This window comes from Bubalus kerabau, chromosome 11 (assembly GCF_029407905.1).
Source record: "Bubalus kerabau isolate K-KA32 ecotype Philippines breed swamp buffalo chromosome 11, PCC_UOA_SB_1v2, whole genome shotgun sequence".
Taxonomy (NCBI): domain Eukaryota; kingdom Metazoa; phylum Chordata; class Mammalia; order Artiodactyla; family Bovidae; genus Bubalus; species Bubalus kerabau.
In genome coordinates, this window is record NC_073634.1 from 57,657,456 (window position 1) to 57,677,231 (window position 19,776).

Sequence of the window (19,776 nt, forward strand, 5' to 3'; positions counted from 1 at the left end):
TACCCCATACTTTGTATTTTCTCCAGTATAACCAGGATACTCCATTTAAGATCTAACTCAGATCATGGTATTCTCCTGCTCAGAAAACTTCAATGGCTTCCATCAATCATTCAATATGGTTCTTAGGCCACATGTGTCATTCTCTCTGCCTGGAACACATTTCCCTGAGAACTTTTATGGCTTGTTAACCTCCTCCTTCTCTAAATCTCTTCCCAAATGTCGCCCAGTGCACTTCTGTGGTAGCTCAGATGGTAAAGAATCTGTCTGCAATGCAGGAAACCAGTGTTTGATCACTAGGTCGGGAAGATCTCCTGGAGAAGGGAATGGCCACGCACTCCAGACAGTATTCTTACCTGGAGAATTCCATGAACAGAGGAGTATGGCAAGCTATAGTACATGGGGTTGCAAAGAGTCGGACATGATTGAACAACTAACACACTCGATCACCCTTCAAAAAACCCACCCCCATCCTATGCTTTATCCTCTCAATAGTTTGTTGGTTTTCTCTATGGCACATTAACTAATATATCTACTTGTTTATTCTCTGTCTCCCACCAAAGGAATATAAATTCTTGACTGGCCCTAACAATTTAGTGCCTGTTGCATATTGTATTAGTTCTCAAACCTTGGAATACTATTGCACGTCCATTGAGCTTGATTTTTATCACAGCAACAACCAGAAACACTGCACCACAAATACATGGTGTGATCAATATATGATCAAAAGGAATGCACCAACCTAATGTTTAAACTGTGAACTACCTTCAGCTAATATTTCTCATGGTATCTGAGAGATATGTATGTGTTTCCCTTGACATTTTAAAATATCTTGCAATGCTCCAGGGCATCTTCATGACCATTTTGGGAGATGTGAAGTTAAGCTGTAGAATCTTATCTGAATCCTGTCTTAGGTCCTACTGTTTCTCCTTTCTACTTTCAGAAGTTTCACATGCAACAGAATTAATGGGTTTAAATTACAAAAGTTCAATGTAGAGATATCATTATAGATTTTTTCATGGTCATTTTATGACAGGTAACTATTTTTTTTTTGAATACAGTTATTCTGATACCAAGATATTATCACCTTTTGTGCTACCCACCTACTTTACTTTTCAACATTAAATGTTTAACTCATTGTGTATTAAATATACCCTTGGTCCTCTTTATTTGAAGATTCTTTACTGGAGAATTTGCCTACTCATCAAAGTTTCTCTGTAATCTCTAAATTAATATTTTTGTAGTAATTCACAGACGTGTGTGTACAGTTCAGTTCAGTTCAGTTCAGTCGCTCAGTCGTGTCCAACTCTTTGCAACCCCATGAATTCCAGCATGCCAGGCCTCCCTGTCCATCACCAACTCCTGGAGTTCACTCAGACTCACGTCCATCGAGTCAGTGATGCCATCCAGCCATCTCATCCTCTGTCGTCCCCTTCTCCTCCTGCCCCCAATCCCTCCCAGCATCAGAGTCTTTTCCAATGAGTCAACTCTTCGCATGAGGTGGCCAAAGTACTGGAGTTTCAGCTTTAGCATCATTCCTTCCAAAGAAATCCCAGGGCTGATCTCCTTCAGAATGGCTTGGTTGGATCTCCTTGCAGTCCAAGGGACTCTCGAGAGTCTTTTCCAACACCACAGTTCAAAAGCATCAATTCTTCAGTGCTCAGCTTTCTTCACAGTCCAACTCTCACATCCATACATGACCACTGGAAAAACCATAGCCTTGACTAGACGGACCTTTGTTGGCAAAGTAATGTCTCTGCTTTTCAATATGCTGTCTAGGTTGGTCATAACATGTGTGTACACAATATGGCAAAAACTTTTGAGTCACCCAACATGCAAATTTCCAGCTGAGGTCAAACAGCACAATCTTCTGCTTTCTTATTTCAACTCTTATACTATAAACAAGTATCCTTTTTGCAGTCTGTTTAGTGCCACATTTTTCATTTTTGTCCTTTGTGTTACTTCTCTGCTTAAAACGGCTTCCAACCATAGTGCTGAGGTGTTGTTTAGAATACTGAAATGCAAGAAGGTTATGTTGCACCTTCCAGAGAAAATGCATTAGATAAGCTTCTTTCAGGTATGAGTAATAGTGTGATTGGCTATCCCTGGTGGCTCAGATGGTAAAAATCTGCCTATAATACAGGATACCTGGGTTCAATCCCTGGGTCAGGAATATTCCCTGGAGAAAGGCATAGCAACCCACTCTAGTATTCTTTTTTTTTAATTTTATTTTATTTTTAAACTTTACATAATTGTATTAGTTTTGCCAAATATAAAAATGAATCCGCCACAGGTATACATGTGTGCCCCACCCTGGGGCTAGTGCACTGGGACGACCCAGAGGGATGGTATGGGGAGGGAGGAGGGAAGAGGGTTCACTCTAGTATTCTTATCTGGAGAATCCCATGGACAGAGGAGCTACAGGGGTTGCAAAGAGTTGGAAATGACTGATTGACTACACTGTCTTTTTTTTTTTTTTCATTCTTTTGGCTGTGAGTTCAATGTCTATGTATCAACAATATGCACTAAATAAAATATGTTTAAACAAAAACACACATTAAACAAACTAATATATTGATCAGTTGATGAAGATGTGACCAGAGGCTCACAGGAACCCAACCTTAAATTTCTCCTAGGAGCAATGATTCCGTATTCCTTAATTCAGAATTCACTGAAGGCAACTACCACAAATAATGAAAATCAAATAAATTCTGGTGAGCCATATTTGCCTATTTATTTTTTAAACTACTCTGTTAAGGTAATCAGAAAATTCCTATGTATCTAATAGATCACCAAGGACAAGCCTTAGCAAGAAGCAAACAAAAACATTTGTGTGAAAGAGAAGCAGAGTTGACCTGCTCCCAAAGAAAAGTAAGAGCCTGAAAGGTGAGGTTGAAATACCGAAAGGACGAGCTTTGTTTGCTTCAGAGGGTTGCCTTGAGCTGGCCTGGAGCACCTACATACTAATATCACCATTAAATATGTATTGATTGCTGAAAGGCAAGGTGATGGGGAATCTGACCTTTCAAGGTCCTTTCTGCATTTATTTTTTGGAAAATAATTCTTATTTTTCCAAAGCATAACCAACACTTTGAGAGAGAAGAAGGCATGGCCAGTTTAGCTGGAAAAGAGCTCCACTTGTCTTACTGTCTTTCGCCCGACTCAGTGCAATGATATTTTAAAGCAGACTTAACTATCATACATAGAAAGCAAACCAAGAATTTAAGTATAAAATGAAGCCATTTTGGTGCTGAAAGGAGAAAGACTTTTAAAATAACAATTTGTACATACCATACATTTCTCCCTTCCTGTTTTAAGTGATGTGAAATCCATCCGATCAAATCACTTGAAATGTCAAGATAGAGGAATGACACTTTATGTAACAAAGATATGGCATTTTTACCTAAATTATGTTTTCTTACAGCTCATGAATGAATAAGTGAATGATGGCTATAAACTTGCTCAGCCTCCCAGATGAATAGTTGTCACAAAAATGTGAAGGCTAACAAAGCAGAAAAATGGCAAAAAAGGGAATATGCCTTGAGAATTACAGTGGAATTTAGTGCCAAATGCTTTGAAAACATAATTCTCATGGTCTATTATTTCACAAGTTAGTATATAATGGGAAAAATACAGGTTTAAAAGCCTATTTTTCCTTTCTCCTCTCATTCTCATACTTTTCCCTCTGTCACCTTCCTATCTCCAGAGGCATCTGTTTCTTTTTCTCCCTAACACACATTGTATTTTTTTTAATATTTACTTTTATTTATTTATTTATTGGCTGTGCTGGGTCTTAATTGCAGCATGGAGAATCTAGTTCCCTAACCAGGGGTTAAACTCAGGGTCTTCTGCATTGAGAGCCTAGAGTCTTAGCCACTGGACCACTAGGGAAGTCCATCACACATAGTATCAAGCACTGTGCCAAACAATGCATCACTATGAAGGGGAAAAAAGTACAGCTTTTGCTTTCCAAAAGTTCAGCCTAAAGAAGGTTGCTGCTGTCATTTGGTGGTTAATTTGTGTCCAACTCTTGTGACACCATGGACTGTAGCCCACCAGACTCCTCTGTCCATGGGCTCTCCCAGGCAAAATACTGGACTGGGTTGCCATTTTCCTTCTTCAGTGGCTAAGTCGTGTCCAACTCTTTTGTGACCCCATGGACTGCAGCTCAACAGGCTTCTCTGTCCATGGGATCTCCCAGACAAAAACACTGGAGTAGGTTGCCATTTCCTTCTCCAGGGGGTCTTCCCAACCCAGGGATCAAACCCATGTCTCCTGCCAGTGCAGGTGGATTCTTTACCACTGAACCACCAGGGAAGCCCCTAAAGAAAGTAATAGACCTCAAAAAAATATATATAGTGTAAAGATTATGATCACAGCAGAAAGATTTATAGGTAGTTAAAGAACAGAATCAGTATTTTGGGGGGAGAAAATTTAGGGAAAGAAGATTTAAGCCAGGTCTTGAAAGGTAGTAAGAGTTTGACAGATCTAAAATAGGAAAGTTGGAAGAACAGGAAATATGTCTGACCATCTTGTCCAAAATTGAATTCCACATTGTTATATACATTTAGTACTGTCTGATACAACTTGTACAATTCTCTGAACACTTTGAATTAATCACGGAATTATTATGAAAAAGAGATGTTAAATACATGGAAAATCAAGTTGCTTAAAGATGAGAAGATAAGAATATGCTATGGTTGCTCCCCAGCAAAGAAGCTAGCTGAATGTTTCAGGAGAATCATTAATGTCCATAAAGATGGAAGAGAGACTCTTTCTGGTGATGCTCTACTCTGCCTGCTCAGATCACCTTGGAAGCATCATGCTGTGTCCTAGGTACCACAGTCAAAGAGGATACACATAGGTTTAATGACTTCATGATTTCAAAGATACCCAAACTTGGAGACGAATTAATGCCATACATGAACTCTTTAGAGCTAAGTGTGTATTGTCCAGTGAGACCAATAAATCACAGATACTCCTTGAAGTACTGAAAGACTGCATACAGAAAGTAAGTTGATTTAAAATAGATTGTTACTGTTTTGCTGTGTTTGAGGGGATGTTGGTTTAGATGCTCAGTGGTCACCCCGAGAGAAAGTTTTTCAAGATGCACTCAGCGATTAACTTATAGTTCATTGAGCAGCCCCAGAGACAACAATGAAGGTTGAGGATAGAGATATAGTCTAGGGCTGCCTCATCCAAAATGGTGGCCACAGATACACAGAGCTATTGAGAACTTTAAATGCAGCTGGTGCCACGTGTTGAAATGCTACTTTGGATATTGATTGAAGTAAATAAAATACGTTCTTAAAACTAATTTCATCTGTTTTTTTTTCCTTATCAACATACCTACTAAAAATTGAAATTGTACATGTGGCTTATATATATTTCCATAGGATAGCAAGATGAGCACTACAGACTCATCATCTCTGCCTCAGTCCTAATAGCCACAAGCATATCTGTGTCATCAACCTAAGTTTATTTTATAAAAGAGTTCTATGGCGAAGAAAAGCATTTGAAACCTGCTATACTTAACTGTCAATAAGGCAAGGAGAAAAGTTCTCAACTTATGATGGAATATTACACAGCTGTTAAATAGAATAAGGTAAGCTATTGTCTTCACAGAGATAGACAAAGGCACACTGTGGGCAAACAAAGCAAGTTGTAGGTAACTCTTAACTGAGTTTTGAAATCTGTTATATTATGTTTTCTTATGTGTGTCTAATCATTTAGGCAATGGTTTGGAAGACTCACAGCTACACAGATCACAAGATTGAGGGATGGGAAGATAGTAGGAAAGGTGATAGGAAAGGTTTGCTGAAAGATTATTTAGCCTAATGATCTGTTACAAGAAGAATGTAGCTATCTATCACTTTATTGCATTATCATTATTATCATTATCATGATCACTAACACTACTAAGCTGGGTGATCTTCATTTTCTTCCATCACATGGCTTTCTGATTATAATGGGAAATGGTGTTAGCAAAGGGGAATGGCAAGGGCACCCCTAAGTGGGTATCAAATTAAGGTAATAATGTGTGGAAGAAGCAGGCAGGACATCACCCTTCAGGGCATTCAGGGCTAATCTAGACTTGTTGGGATCACTAATCCTTTTATAAGTAAAAAGTCCCCTTTGTCTGACTAAACGAAGAGCTAAACAGCTTACTACGTAAAACTAAATACTCAAGGAAAAAAATATGAGGAGTAAATTCTTTGGGGACCCTACTGGACACTTCAATCAGCTCCAAGCTACAGAGACCTCACATACCCTGATCATCAGCACAGCCTTTCTGATGTCCCGAACGCCGTCATACACCAGGCGAGAGGCATCGATGAACTCGTTCTCCTCAAATGGCTGAGGGACGTTGGCACTCAGGGCTTCAATGGCAACCTCCACTTGTTCAGCAAAGCGTGGCATCACTGGTGTAAACAAAGTGAAAAGCAGTGGATTAGGCAGTCTTTCTTTCATGCTTCCTTGTTTCTCTTAGGGAAGGTGGCAGGCTCTGGGCATTCCAACATTCAAATGGAGCCTGGTGCCCACCTGTCCAGTAGAGGATAGACCCAATTTAGTGATCTTTGTGCCACTTACCTTCAGCAGGGGGAGGAAATCATTACTCCATGAAAGGTGATGGTCTGAAACAGAGCAACTTTATGAAACCTGCCCAAGTTAGTGTGGTATACTGTATGTGAGTCCAGGTTTCATGTTCTCATAAGCTGAGTTTCTACTATGAACAAAGCGTAGGAGGTGATGGAATTCCAGTGGAGCTACTTCAAATCCTGAAAGATGATGCTGTGAAAGTGCTGAACTCAATATGCCAGCAAATTTGGAAAACTCAGCAGTGGCCACAGGACTGGAAAAGGTCAGTTTTCGTTCCAATCCCAAAGAAAGGCAATGCCAAAGAATGTTCAAACTACCACACAATTGCACTCATCTCACACGCTAGTAAAGTAATACTCAAAATTCTCCAAGCCAAGCTTCAGCAATACGTGAACCGTGAACTTCCAGATGTTCAAGCTGGTTTTATAAAAGGCAGAGGACCCAGAGATCAAATTGCCAACATCTGCTGGATCATCGCAAAAGCAAGAGAGTTCCAGAAAAACATCTATTTCTACTTTATTGACTATGCCAAAGCCTTTGACTGTGTGGATCACAACAAACTGTGGAAAATTCTGAAAGAGATGGGAATACCAGACCACCTGACCTGCCTTTTGAGAAACCTATATGCAGGTCAGGAAGCAACAGTTAGAACTGGACATGGAACAACAGACTGGTTCCAAATGGGAAAAGGAGTACGTCAAGGCTGTATATTGTCACCCCACTTATTTAAATTATATGCAGAGTACATCATGAGAAATGTTGGGCTGGAAGAAGCACAATCTGGAATCAAGATTACTAGGAGAAATATCAATAACCTCAGATATGCAGATGACACCACCCTTATGGCAGAAAGTGAAGAGGAACTAAAGAGCCTCCTGATGAAAGTGAAAGAGGAGAGTGGAAAAGTTGACTTAGAGCTCAACATTCAGAAAACTAAGATCATGGCATCTGGTCCCATCACTTCATGGGAAATAGATGGGGAAACAGTGGAAACAGTGTCAGACTTTATTTTTTGGGGCTCCAAAATCACGGCAGATGGTGATTGCAGCCATGAATTTAAAGGACACTTACTCCTTGGAAGGAAAGTTATGACCAACCTAGATAGCATATTCAAAAGCAGAGACATTACTTTGCCAACAAAGGTCCATCTAGTCAAGGCTATGGTTTTTCTAGTGGTCATGTATGGATGTGAGACTTGGACTGTGAAGAAAGCTGAGCACTGAAGAATTTATGCTTTTGAACTGTGGTGTTGGAGAAGACTCTTGAGAGTCCCTTGGACTGCAAGGAGATCCAACCAGTTCATCCTAAAGGAGATCAGCCCATCCTAAAGGACATCAGCCCTGGGTGTTTTTTTGGAAGGAATGATGCTAAAGCTAAAACTCCAGTACTTTGGCCACCTCATGCGAAGAGTTGACTCATTGGAACAGACTCTGATGCTGGGAGGGATTGGGGGCAGGAGGAAAGGGGGACGACAGAGGATGAGATGGATGGATGGCATCACTGACTCGATGGACGTGAGTTTGAGTGAACTCCGGGAGATGGTGATGGACAGGGAGGTCTGGCGTGCTGCGATTCACGGGTTCGCAAAGAGTTGGACACAAGTGAGCGACTGAACTGAACTGAACTGCAGCTGAGTTTCACTTCTGCTAACTCCTAACTGTGAAACCTTGACCATGCTTTCTTGCTGCTGCTGCTTTTACTCGCTAAGTCATGTCCAACTCTTTGTGACTCCATGGCCTGTAGCCCACCAGGCTCTTCTGTCTATGGGATTTCCCAGGCAAGAATACTGGAGTGGGTTGCCATTTCCTTCCTGACCCAGGGATTAAACGCTCCCCTCCTGCTTGCAGGTGGATTCTTTACTACTGAGGCACCTAGAAAACCTACCATCTTTTCTTAAACCTTGTAAATCTGTTTCTTTGTCTATAAAATATAATAGTAAATCCTACCTTGGGGTTCAGTGAGGTAATGCATACAAATGCACTGGATGGCATCTGTCCTTAAAAAGCCTCAATAAATATGCAACTAATATCAGACACTACAGTCACAGCTGGTTGAGTAGCAGACTTAGTCTACATCATTGCATAGTAAAATATGAACAAAATGATCCAATCCATTCCACTTCTTTCTGGAATGCAGGTCTTGAGACTTTGAAGGTGGGGAAATGGCTGTGGAGGGAGACTTGTGGAAAGACTGTCTAAGAGAGGAGAGAGAAATCCCAGACTATTCCGTCAGAAAGACTACAGAAAGAGACCAATGGACTCAAAAACAAATTTTATTCTGTTCCATTTTACCAGGACTTTGTTGATATGCCAGAGGATACATGTGAACATTTTAAAATGCAGGCACCTCTTTCCTGAAATGAGGACACCTGCATACAGACTGGAAGTTTGTAGAAAGTACACTCAGTGGCTACTTAAGAAATGCTGATTCACTGATTCTTGAAAATTATAACTCAGTTTTTTCAATTGTTATCTTGTAAAAATCAGTTCACATGGCAAATGAAAGCCAGAAGCACAATTTATTTTATTTACAAGGACAATAAAGTAGAAACGCCATTCATCTCTTTCCATTTCCGGACTCTCATGCCTGGTTCATCATGATACTCATTTTCATTCTCAGTTTAGTTCAGTTGCAGAGTCGTGTCCGACTCTTTGCGACCCCATGAACCACAGCACGCCAGGCCTCCCTGTCCATCACCAACTCCTGGAGTCCACCCAAACCTATGTCCATTGTGTCAGTGATGCCATCCAACCATTTTCATCCTCAGTGGATATTTTAACATCCATTTTAATCCCTAGCATGAGAAACTCTGCTAGATTACTCTCAAGGGTCAGAGTAGTCAAGATAAAACACTCCTTAAAAATTGTATTTCTACTAGGACAAGTCAAACATTATTTTTAAAAGAAGAGTGTTAGAAGAAAACACAGTAACCACTCTTTCAATGGAAATTATCAAAACCAAAGCATTGCAAAGGGTAAATTTCCTCTGTGAGTAAATTACTATTGTTGGTTCTCTATACTATTTGAATTTTTAACTTGGGCCTTTGAACTGCTTTTATATGAAAGGAACTGAGAGATATTGACCTGAATTGCTGCAAAATATGATTCAAATAAAAATATATTTCTAAAAACTACCACATTAAGCTAAAACCATTTAAGTTATCCATTTGTGTTGGGAATTAACTGTTTTACATGATTAACTAATCTAGATCATTGAGATTGACCTTCTTAAGCATGAAAACATTTTTGTATGTATCTATCATTTTCATATGAATGTCTTCCTTAAAGTTAAAAATTCTTTTCTTTTCTTAAACCAAATTTTAAATAATATTAATCCCATTTGATATCAAAACTGCCATGATGGCCATCAACAATTTTACAGATGTGTATGATAGCATCAGTAGCATTTATATGCACAAATCTTTGTCCTTTTTTTTTATAACTGATCAATGATTGGTATTCCCACATCTACTTAAGATAAATACTCTTACAAATCAGTAAGACAAAAATTAAAAATACATAAGAGATTAGAGAAGGTGCTTCACTGAAAGGAAATCCCATATCATTGATAAACAGCTAAGATGCTTGACTTCACTGATAATTGGAAAAATTACAATGTAAACAATGAGATATGTCATACTTGTTGGTGGATGGGAAAACAAATTAAGGCTTACAATATACCTCTTACTGAGCATGTGAAAAAAAGTATACTCTTCTACATAAATGGAGAAAAAAATGGCATATGCTTTGTCAAAATCTAGTAAAATGAAACTTTCTAGTCCCAACCAGTAAATTAGAACATTAGCTGGAGCATGGCCAAATACTGACTTCTGGGACGATACTGATTATGAGAATGTTTACATTGGGAGCACAGGAATTTCCTGTGTTTCTACAGTTACAGCTGTCTTTTGTTAGGTTTAATATTCCAAGAGTTAATAATAACAAGAGTATTATTAAACCTGCAAATAATAGGTGCTTTAAAGGATCAGATATTGCCAAATGTTAATATTTGTTATACCTTGGGGTACAAGTTGGGTGTAAGTTTTATGAGTCTCTGTTAGTTTGGTATATTTGAATCTTCTCGAATTTCAAATATTTAAAAAGAGATCAATATATTACCCAGAAAGCTGTATCTCTCCTTATAGAATAAGGCTCTGAAAAAAATTAAGTTCTAGTTCATGGACCAGAACATAGTAGAAATTGATTTGATCCACAGTACTAAGTAAGGAAATCCCTCAGAAACTGTGACTGTGATCACATGCTTAATATTCCACCTTAAAACCTGCCAGCTGGAAACCTGAGTCTAGCAGTCCCCACCCCCTCCACTCTCTGGAGGAAAACCTTTGATTAAAGTCTAAAAGGAAGAGCGGAGTTGTATTGCTTTGTTTTGTCTGTTCAAGATCGTCTTGAGGAGAGCTGGGGAGGAGAAAAATGCAGGCGGTCACAGGTTCTCTTTCTCCACATGCCTCTAGCCCTGATTCTCTCAAGTGAGAGAGAAGAAAGCTAAACTCTGTGTGTACTCAGTCACTTCAGTTGTGTCCGACTCTTTGTGACCCCATGGACTGTAGCCCGCCAGGCTTCTCTGTCCTTGGGATTCTCCAGGCAAAAATACTGGAGTGGATTGCCTGCTCTCCTCTAGGGAATCTTCCCAGTCCAAGTATTGTATTTGTGTCTCTTATGTCCTATGAATTGCAGGCAGATTCTTTACTGCTGAACCATCAGGGAAACCCCAAGCTAAACTCTAATGGACCATTTTCATAAGGGACACTCTGGGGCCCAAAACATCACCTGTACTGCTTGGGAACCCCAGGTTTGGAGAAGGGTATTGTTTGCTCCAGCATGGAGTGCAGAATCCCACTTGTTAGATTTATGAGTTAGAGTTTTTGCAGGAACAACAATGTTGTGGATATGGCATTGTCAGAAGAGGCAGAAACAAGAGACTGCAACAGAAAATACCATCCATTTTCCAAGGAGGAAAAAAAAAAATGGTGGAGGATGTGAAAGTTTTACTTTTCCAAAGAGGTGCTCAAAGGGAAATTTAGCATTAATATTCCAGTGACTTATTACACTGCTCAAGCTGGCATAACCTAGAGCTTGAACTGATTCCATTTGATATTTATATATTGTAAGAGACAAGACATCTATTTCTCTTACTACAATCAGCATTTTTTGGGTCTGACTCTTAAGAAAATTTTGCTCCATGCTCTGTTGCCAAGTGTATTCAGAACTTATTTATTTAGGGCTTGGTCAACTGCTACCACACTTTAACCAACATACCTTTGCTCTCCACACTGCTGTTCTATTTTCTGTTTAAGTTTTATCCTCTTTTGTATTTGAAGTGATAAGACAGACAAACAAAAGTTTACAGGACAGTTTGGATTCCTGGGTGGCTCAGTGGCAAAGAATCCACCTGCCAATGCAGAAGACACAGGAGACTCAGGTTTGATTCCTGGATTGCAAAAATCTCCTGGAGGTCCAGGGAGGGCATGGCAACGCACTCCAGTATTCTTGCCTGGAGAATCCCATGGACAGAGGAGCCTGGTGGGCTACAGTCCACAGAGTAACAAATAGCCAGACATGACAAGTGACTAAGCATGCCCATACACACCAGATTTCTTGCCTGGAAAATCCCATGAATAGGGGAACCCAGCAGGTTGCAGTCCACAGGGTAGCAAAGAGTCAGATATGATTTAGTGACTGAATAACACACATGATCCATCATGACAAACCGAAGATTGTACTTTAACTATGAATTCTTCCAGCACTTTAATAGGGTCTGAAACATGAAATACTCTCAAAGTAATACTGTGATAGAAAAAGAATACTGAAAGTACTTCCAATATGACGCTAATTCTGCTTCCCACTAAATAGGACAAAACACAGCACTGCCTTTGTGAGTCACATATTCTATACTAACAGAATTTCTGATATGGGATTATATAAATAGAAGCTTCTTTCTAACTTCTGAATTACATCCAAAAGTGTAGACACCACATTATTGTTATTTATCATAAATTGTGAATTACTCCTTAATAGCTCATGTCCTGAAAGGGTGATCAAAGTTGGGAATAAACTCTTAAATTCTCCCTGTACTTTTGCATGCAGAGTGCACACTAGGCCACAGAATAACATTCCAGGAGTAATGAAATCAGAGTTAAGTATGGATATAAAAATCAAGGTCATCTTGTTCTAGTGTCGATGGAGATCCTAAACCAGAAGTGAGGAAGATCTAGACTGAATCCTCCTGAGAGACTTCAGCTGTGAAGTTTCAGAGCACAGGGTGAGTCAATAAAATGAATGAAAAGTTGTACTAAAGACGCAGATAGGATTGCTGACAGTCATAAGAGCCAATCCAAGGTAAACCAGAGGAAGTGGAAATGAATGGCCAATACAAGCAACTAGCTCTGAGAAACTACCCAAAATGTCCACACCTTGCTTTAAATCTTCCAATCACTCCCTTTACTATAAAAGGGATAATAAAACCTCTTTATCAAGATACAAACACAAGCATCTTACACCTGCCTATAATTCTTATCTGCCTCTGTCTCCCCACCTATTCCTACCTATATTCAAACATTTCAATTAGACTGAATTAATTCTATGTCTTCAAATATGACAGAGACATACCATGTCATACCAACATGTCCATGATCAATGGACTAAAAGGACTTTCATACTAAAATATACTTCTCTCTCTGGCCCTGGTCAATACTTCCTCAATCTTCAATACCCAGATTAGAATCAACTGCCATTGTGAAGGATTCCTTAATTCCAAGACACTCCAAAGCTGGCAGTTCTCTATAATTTTATAACCTCTTAATTATTCCTGCACTAATATAGTACTTGATACAATCCAATAGGATTGTTTACTGCACTCTACTTCTGTATGTCAACTTCAGGGAGTCACTTTTAGGCAGAGACCATATCTTCCTCATTCATTGCATCTCAAGCTTATATTATACTTCTAGTATAGCTCATCAATTCAGATGGAAGAAGGATGGGAAGTGAAAGAATGGGACACCGGAAGGAAACTGTTTGTCATTGAATATTTCAGGGACAAAATGAGCAGTATCACATTCCACATATTAAGTTTCTCTCTGCCCATCACTTCCTATTAATTCAGTGATTTTATTAAAAAATTTCATAAGTTATTGTTGTTGTTCAATAGCTAAGTAGTATATGACTTTTTGTGACCCCATGGACTGCAGCATGCCAGGCTTCTCTGTCTTTCACTGTCTCCTGGAATTTGATCTAATTCATGTCCATTGAGTCAGTGATGTTATCTAACCATCTCATCCTCTGCCGCCCCTTTCTCCTTTTGCCTTCAAAATTCCCAGCATCAAGGTCCAAATGAGTCAGCTCTTCACATCAGGTAGCCAGTATATTGAAGCTTCAGCTTTAGTCCTTCCAATGGATATTCAGGGTTGATTTCCTTTAGCATTGAATGGTTTGATTTCCTTGCAGTCCAAGGCATTCTCAAGAGTCTTCACCAGCAGCACAATTTGAAAGCATCAGTTCTTCAGTGCTCAGTCTTCCTTATGGTCCAACTGTCACATCTATACATGACTACTAGACAAACCACAGCTTTGAGTATACAGACTTCTGTTGGCAAACACATGTTTCTACTTTTTAATACACTGTCTAGGTTTCTAAACATAGAAACCTAGACATTTCTAGACATGTCTTTCATAGATTTCCTTCCAAGGAGTAAGTGTCTTTTCATTTCATGGCTGCAGTGTATGTATCTGTAGTGATGCTGGAACCAAGGAAAAGAAAATCTGTCACTGCTTTCTCTTTTTCCCCTTCTACTTGCCATGAAGTAATGGAACCGGATACCATCATCTTAGATTTTTTAATGTTGAGTTTTAAGCCAGCTTATTCACGCTCTTGTTTTACTCTCACCAAGAGGCTCTTTAGTTCCTCTTTACTTTCTGCCATTAGAGTGGTAACATCTGCATATTTGAAATGTTGATATTTCTCCAAACCATCTTGATTCCACTTGTGCATCATCCAACCCAGCATTTTGCATGATGTACTCTGCACAGAAGATAAATGAGCAGGTTGATAATATGCAGTCGTGACATAGTCGTTTCCTGATTTTTACCCAGTCAGTTGTTCCATGTCTGGTTCTAACTGTTGCTTCTTAACCTGCGTACAGGTTTCTCTGGAGGCAGGTAACGTGATCTGGTATTCCTACCTCTTTAAGAATTTTCCACAGTTTGTTGTGATCCCCACAATCAAAGGTTTTAGTGCAGTCAATGTAGAGAAGGAAATGGCAACCACTCCAGTATTCTTGCCTGGAGAATCCTGTGGACGGAGGAGCCTGGTGGGCTGTGTCCATAGAGTCGCACAGAGCCGGACACAACTGAAGCGACTTAGCATGCATGCATGCATTGGAGAAGGAAATAGCAACCAACTCCAGTATTCTTGCCTGGAGAATCCCAGGGACAGAGGAGCCTGGTGGGCTGCCATCTATGGGGTCACACAGAGTCAGACATGACTGAAGCGACTTAGCAGCAGCAGCAGCAGTGTAGTCAATGAAGTAGTAATATATGTCTTTTCTGGAATTCCTTTGCTTTCTCAATAATCCAACAGATGTTGGCAATTTGCTCTCTGGTTCCTCTGCCTTTTCTAAATCCAGCTTTACATCTAGAATTCTCAGCTCATGTACTTCTAAAGTTCAGCTTGAAGGATTTTGAACATTACCTTGTTAGGATGTTAAATGAGCACAATTGTATGGTAGTTTGAATACTCTTTGGAATTACCCTTCTTTGGGATTGAAATGAAAACTGATACTTTCCAGTCCTGGGGCCCCTGCTGAGTTTTCCAAATTTGCTGAAATATTGGGTGCAACAATTTAACAACATCATCTTTTAGGATTTTTAGATAGTTCCATTGGAATTCCATCACTTTCACTATCTTTGTTCATAGCAATGCTTCCTAAGGCCCACTTGATTCCATATTTCAGAATGTCTGGCTTTAGGTGAGTGACCACACTATAGTGGTTATCCATGTCAATAAGACCTTTTCTGTACAGTTTTTCTGTGTATTCTTGCCACTTCTTCTTAATCTCTTCTGCTTCTGTTAGGTCCTTGCTGTTTCTGTCCTTTATCTTGCCCATCTTTGCATGAAATAGTCCCTTGATCTCTCCAGTTTCTTGAACAGATCTCTAGTCTTTCCCATTCTACTGTTTTCCTCTATTTCTTTGCAATATTCATTTAAGAAGGCTTTCTTATCTCTCCTTGCTATTCTCTGAAACTCTGAATTAAGTTGAGTATATCTTTCTCTTTTGCCCCTGCTTTTCACTTGTCTTCTTTCCTCAACTATTTGTAAAGGCTTCTCAGACAACCACTTTGCCTTCTTGCATTTCTTTGTCTTTAAGATGTTTTTAATTACTGCCTCCTGTACAATGTTACATGCAGAGTACATCATGAGAAACGCTGGGCTGCAAGAAGCACAAGCTGGAATCAAGATTGCTGGGAGAAATATCAATAACTTCAGATATGCAGATGACACCACCCTTATGACAGAAAGTGAAGAGGAACTCAAAAGCCTCTTGATGAAAATGAAAGAGGATGGTGAAAAAGTTGGCTTAAAGCTCAACATTCAGAAAACTAAGATCATGGCATCAGGTCCCTTCACTTCATGAGAAATAGATGGGGAAACAGTGGAAACACTGTCAGACTTTATTTTTCTGGGCTCCAAAATCACTGCAGATGGTGATTGCAGCCATGAAATTAAAAGACACTTACTCCTTGGAAGGAAAGTTATGACCAACCTAGATAGCATATTCAAAAGCAGAGACATTGCTTTGCCAACAAAGGTCCATCTAGTCAAGGCTATGGTTTTTCCAGTGGTCATGCATGGATGTGAGAGTTGGACTGTGAAGAAAGCTGAGCACTGAAGAAATGATGCTTTTGAACTGTGTTGTTGGAAAAGACTCTTGAGAGTCCCTTGGACTGCAAGGAGATCCAACCAGTCCATTCTGAAGGAGATAAGCCCTGGGATTTCTTTGGAGGGAATGATGCTGAAGCTGAAACTCCAGTACTTTGGCCACTTCATGTGAAGAGTTGACTCATTGGAAAAGACTCTGATGCTGGGAGGGATTGGGGGCAGGAGGAGAAGGGGACGACAGAGGATGAGATGGCTGGATCGTATCACCGACTCGATGGACTTGAGTCTGAGTGAACTCTGGGAGATGGTGATGGACAGGGAGGCCTGGCCTGCTGCAATTCATGGGGTGGCAAACAGTTGGACACAACTGAGCGACTGAACTGAACTGAACTGTACAATGTTACAAATCTCCATACATAGTTCTTTAGGCACTCTGTCTACCAGATCTAATCCCTTGAATCTATTCATCACCCCTACTCTGTAATCATAAAGAATTTGATTTAGGTCAAATTGAATAGCCTGGTGGATTTCCCCTACTTTCTTCAGTTTAAGCCTGATTTTTGCAATAAGATGCTCATGATCTGAGCCACTCAGCTAAGCTGTGCCGATCTCCTGACCCAAAGAAACTATGAGATAGTAAATGCTTGTAATGTTAATCCATTAAGCTTTGGGGTGATGTGTTACACAGCAATAGTTAACTAATAGAATATGCTATGCCAGAGGTAGAAATAACAGTAAAAATTGTCAGCAAGACATATTTATATTTCTGTTCACTTGCAGCAACTATGTTGGTTTAGGATGCTGGTATATTTATGGCACCCAAGCAGGAGATTAACTGACTCTTGCTATTTGATTATATTTATTTATTATTTATATAATAAAGTATATTTATTATTCAATTTGAGCCTCAGCTTACTCAAATGTAAAAAAGCTGGTCTTCAGGTTTTAGGTAAGGTTTTAAAAAAAATCCATTCAACAAATTTTATATACAACATTACATGTAAAAACAAGTAGTACTTAGCCACTGGAATAAAGTGGCAAATAAATATGATCTTGCCTTCAAGGAATGAAAAAGTGGGATGTATATAAGAAGCTGACAATCATGCTAGGCACATAATATTCACAGTAAATTGTTCTTCACATCATGACCTGTGTATCTACCCATCCATGCTCACTTTTCTTTGTTTACAGCAAGAGAAATTACCCAGTGCCTTTGGATAGAACTTGGAGGTACAGCTACATGATTTATCACTAAAATGTGGGTCTTGTGAGAGGGAAGTAAACTGAAAATAGCACAAAAATTTGTCCTCAAATCTCTGAAAATTGGAAAGTTGGTACAATTTATCCTGAAAAGTTTCCCTGCTTTTATACCTTTCTCTCTCCTTGGCAGGACTACATCATCCTTCTGATGGCTTTGCATTTTTAATAATGAATTTCCTATGAAATCTGCCTTCAGGACAAGATTTTATAAAATCACTCTTAGAATTTTCATTTTATCTTCATTGCCAAGAAAGTCAGTGTTAAACACTATATTCCATTATGACCTCACTCAGATTCATGAGGAAAGAAAATCTTTAAAACTTAAGAGACATTACCAAAAAGCTCATAACTAGAAAAAAAAAATCAAACCCAGCTTCCTTAGCTCAAATTAGATGCACTTTCTATAAAACCTGAGAACTTAACATAATATTCTTATGATAGTGTTTTCCTTCTATCTCAAATGCATACTGTTATATATTAGCTGGTTGATTGGATTTGAATCTTGAGTAAAGTATCCTCAAATGTTTTTTAAATGTGGAGGAGGAAGTATGGAAATAATATTTAAACGCTCTCAAATCAAAGTATATTCTCTCTGAAGCAGTGATACATTAAATTTCACTGTACTTTCTCTTGGTAACTCTTAATCAAGCTAAAGGCAAAGGAGAAAAGGAAAGATATACCCATTTGAATGCAGAGTTCCAAAGACTAGCAAGGACAGATAAGAAAGCCTTCCTCAGTGATCAATGCAAAGAAATAGAGGAAAACAACAGAATGGGAAAGACTAGAGATCTCTTCAAGAAAATTAGGGATATCCAAGGGAATATTTCATACAAAGGTGGACACAATAAAAGGCAGAAATGATATGGGCCTAACAGAAGCAGAAGATATTAAGAAGAGGTGGTAAGAATACACAGAAGAACTGTACAAGAAAGATCTTCATGACCTAGATAACCACGATGGTGTGATCACTCACCTAGAGCCAAATATCCTGGAATGTGAAGAAGTCAAGTGGGCCTTAGGAAGCATCACTACGAACAAAGCTAGTAGAGGTGATGGAATTCCAGTGGAGCTATTTCAAATCCTGAAAGATGATACTGTCAAAGTGCTGCACTCAATATGGCATCAAATTTGGAAAACTCAGCAGTGGCCACAGGACTGGAAAAGGTCAGTTTTCATTCCAATCCCAAAGAACGGTAATGCCAAAGAATGCTCAAACTACCACACAATTGCATTCATCTCACATGCTAGCAAAGTAAGGCTCAAAATTCTCCAAGTCAGGCTTCAACAGTATGTGAACCGTGAACTTCCAGATGTTCAAGCTGGATTTAGAAAAAGCAGAGGAACTATTGATCAAATTGCCTAGAAAAAGCAAGAGAATTCCAGAAAAACATCTACTTCTGCTTTATTGATTACTCCAAAGGCTTTGACTGTGTAGATCACAATAAACTGTGGAAAATTCTAAAAGAGATGGTAATACCAGACCACTTTACCTGCCTTCTGAGAAATCTGTATGCAGGTCAAGAAGCAACAGTTAGAACTGGACATGAGACAACAGACTGGTTCCAAATTGGGAAAGGAATACCTCAAGGAAAACGTCAAGGTATGTTGTCACCTTGCTTATTTAACTTATATGCAGAGTACATCATGTGAAATGCCAGTTTGGGTAAAGCGCAAGCTGCAATCAAGATTGCCAGGAGAAATATCAATAACCTCAAATATGCAGATGACACCACTCTTATGGCAGAAAATGAAAAGGAACTAAGGAGCCTCTTGATGAAAGTAAAAGAGGAGAGTGAAAAAGCTGGCTTAAAACTCAACATTCAAAAAATGAAGATCATGGTATCTGGTCCCATCACTTCGTGGCTAATAGATGGGAAAACAATGGAAACAGTGACAGACTTTCTTTTCTTGGGCTTCAAAACACTACAGATACTGACTGCAGCCATGAAATTAAAAGACACTTGCTCCTTGGAAGAAAAGCTATAACCAACCTAGACAGCATATTAAAAGCCAGAGACATTACTTT

General features: G+C 39.2%; 1 protein-coding gene across 1 annotated transcript in view; it reads right to left on the minus strand.

Moving 5' to 3' along the window:
- CTNNA2 (catenin alpha 2) overlaps positions 1-19,776 on the minus strand; it is a 271,343-nt gene that overhangs the window by 72,816 nt on the left and 178,751 nt on the right. Inside the window, exon 6 of the mRNA XM_055541737.1 lies at positions 6,268-6,419. Coding sequence (XP_055397712.1) covers positions 6,268-6,419 — 152 coding nt within the window. The remainder of the gene's footprint in view (positions 1-6,267; positions 6,420-19,776) is intronic.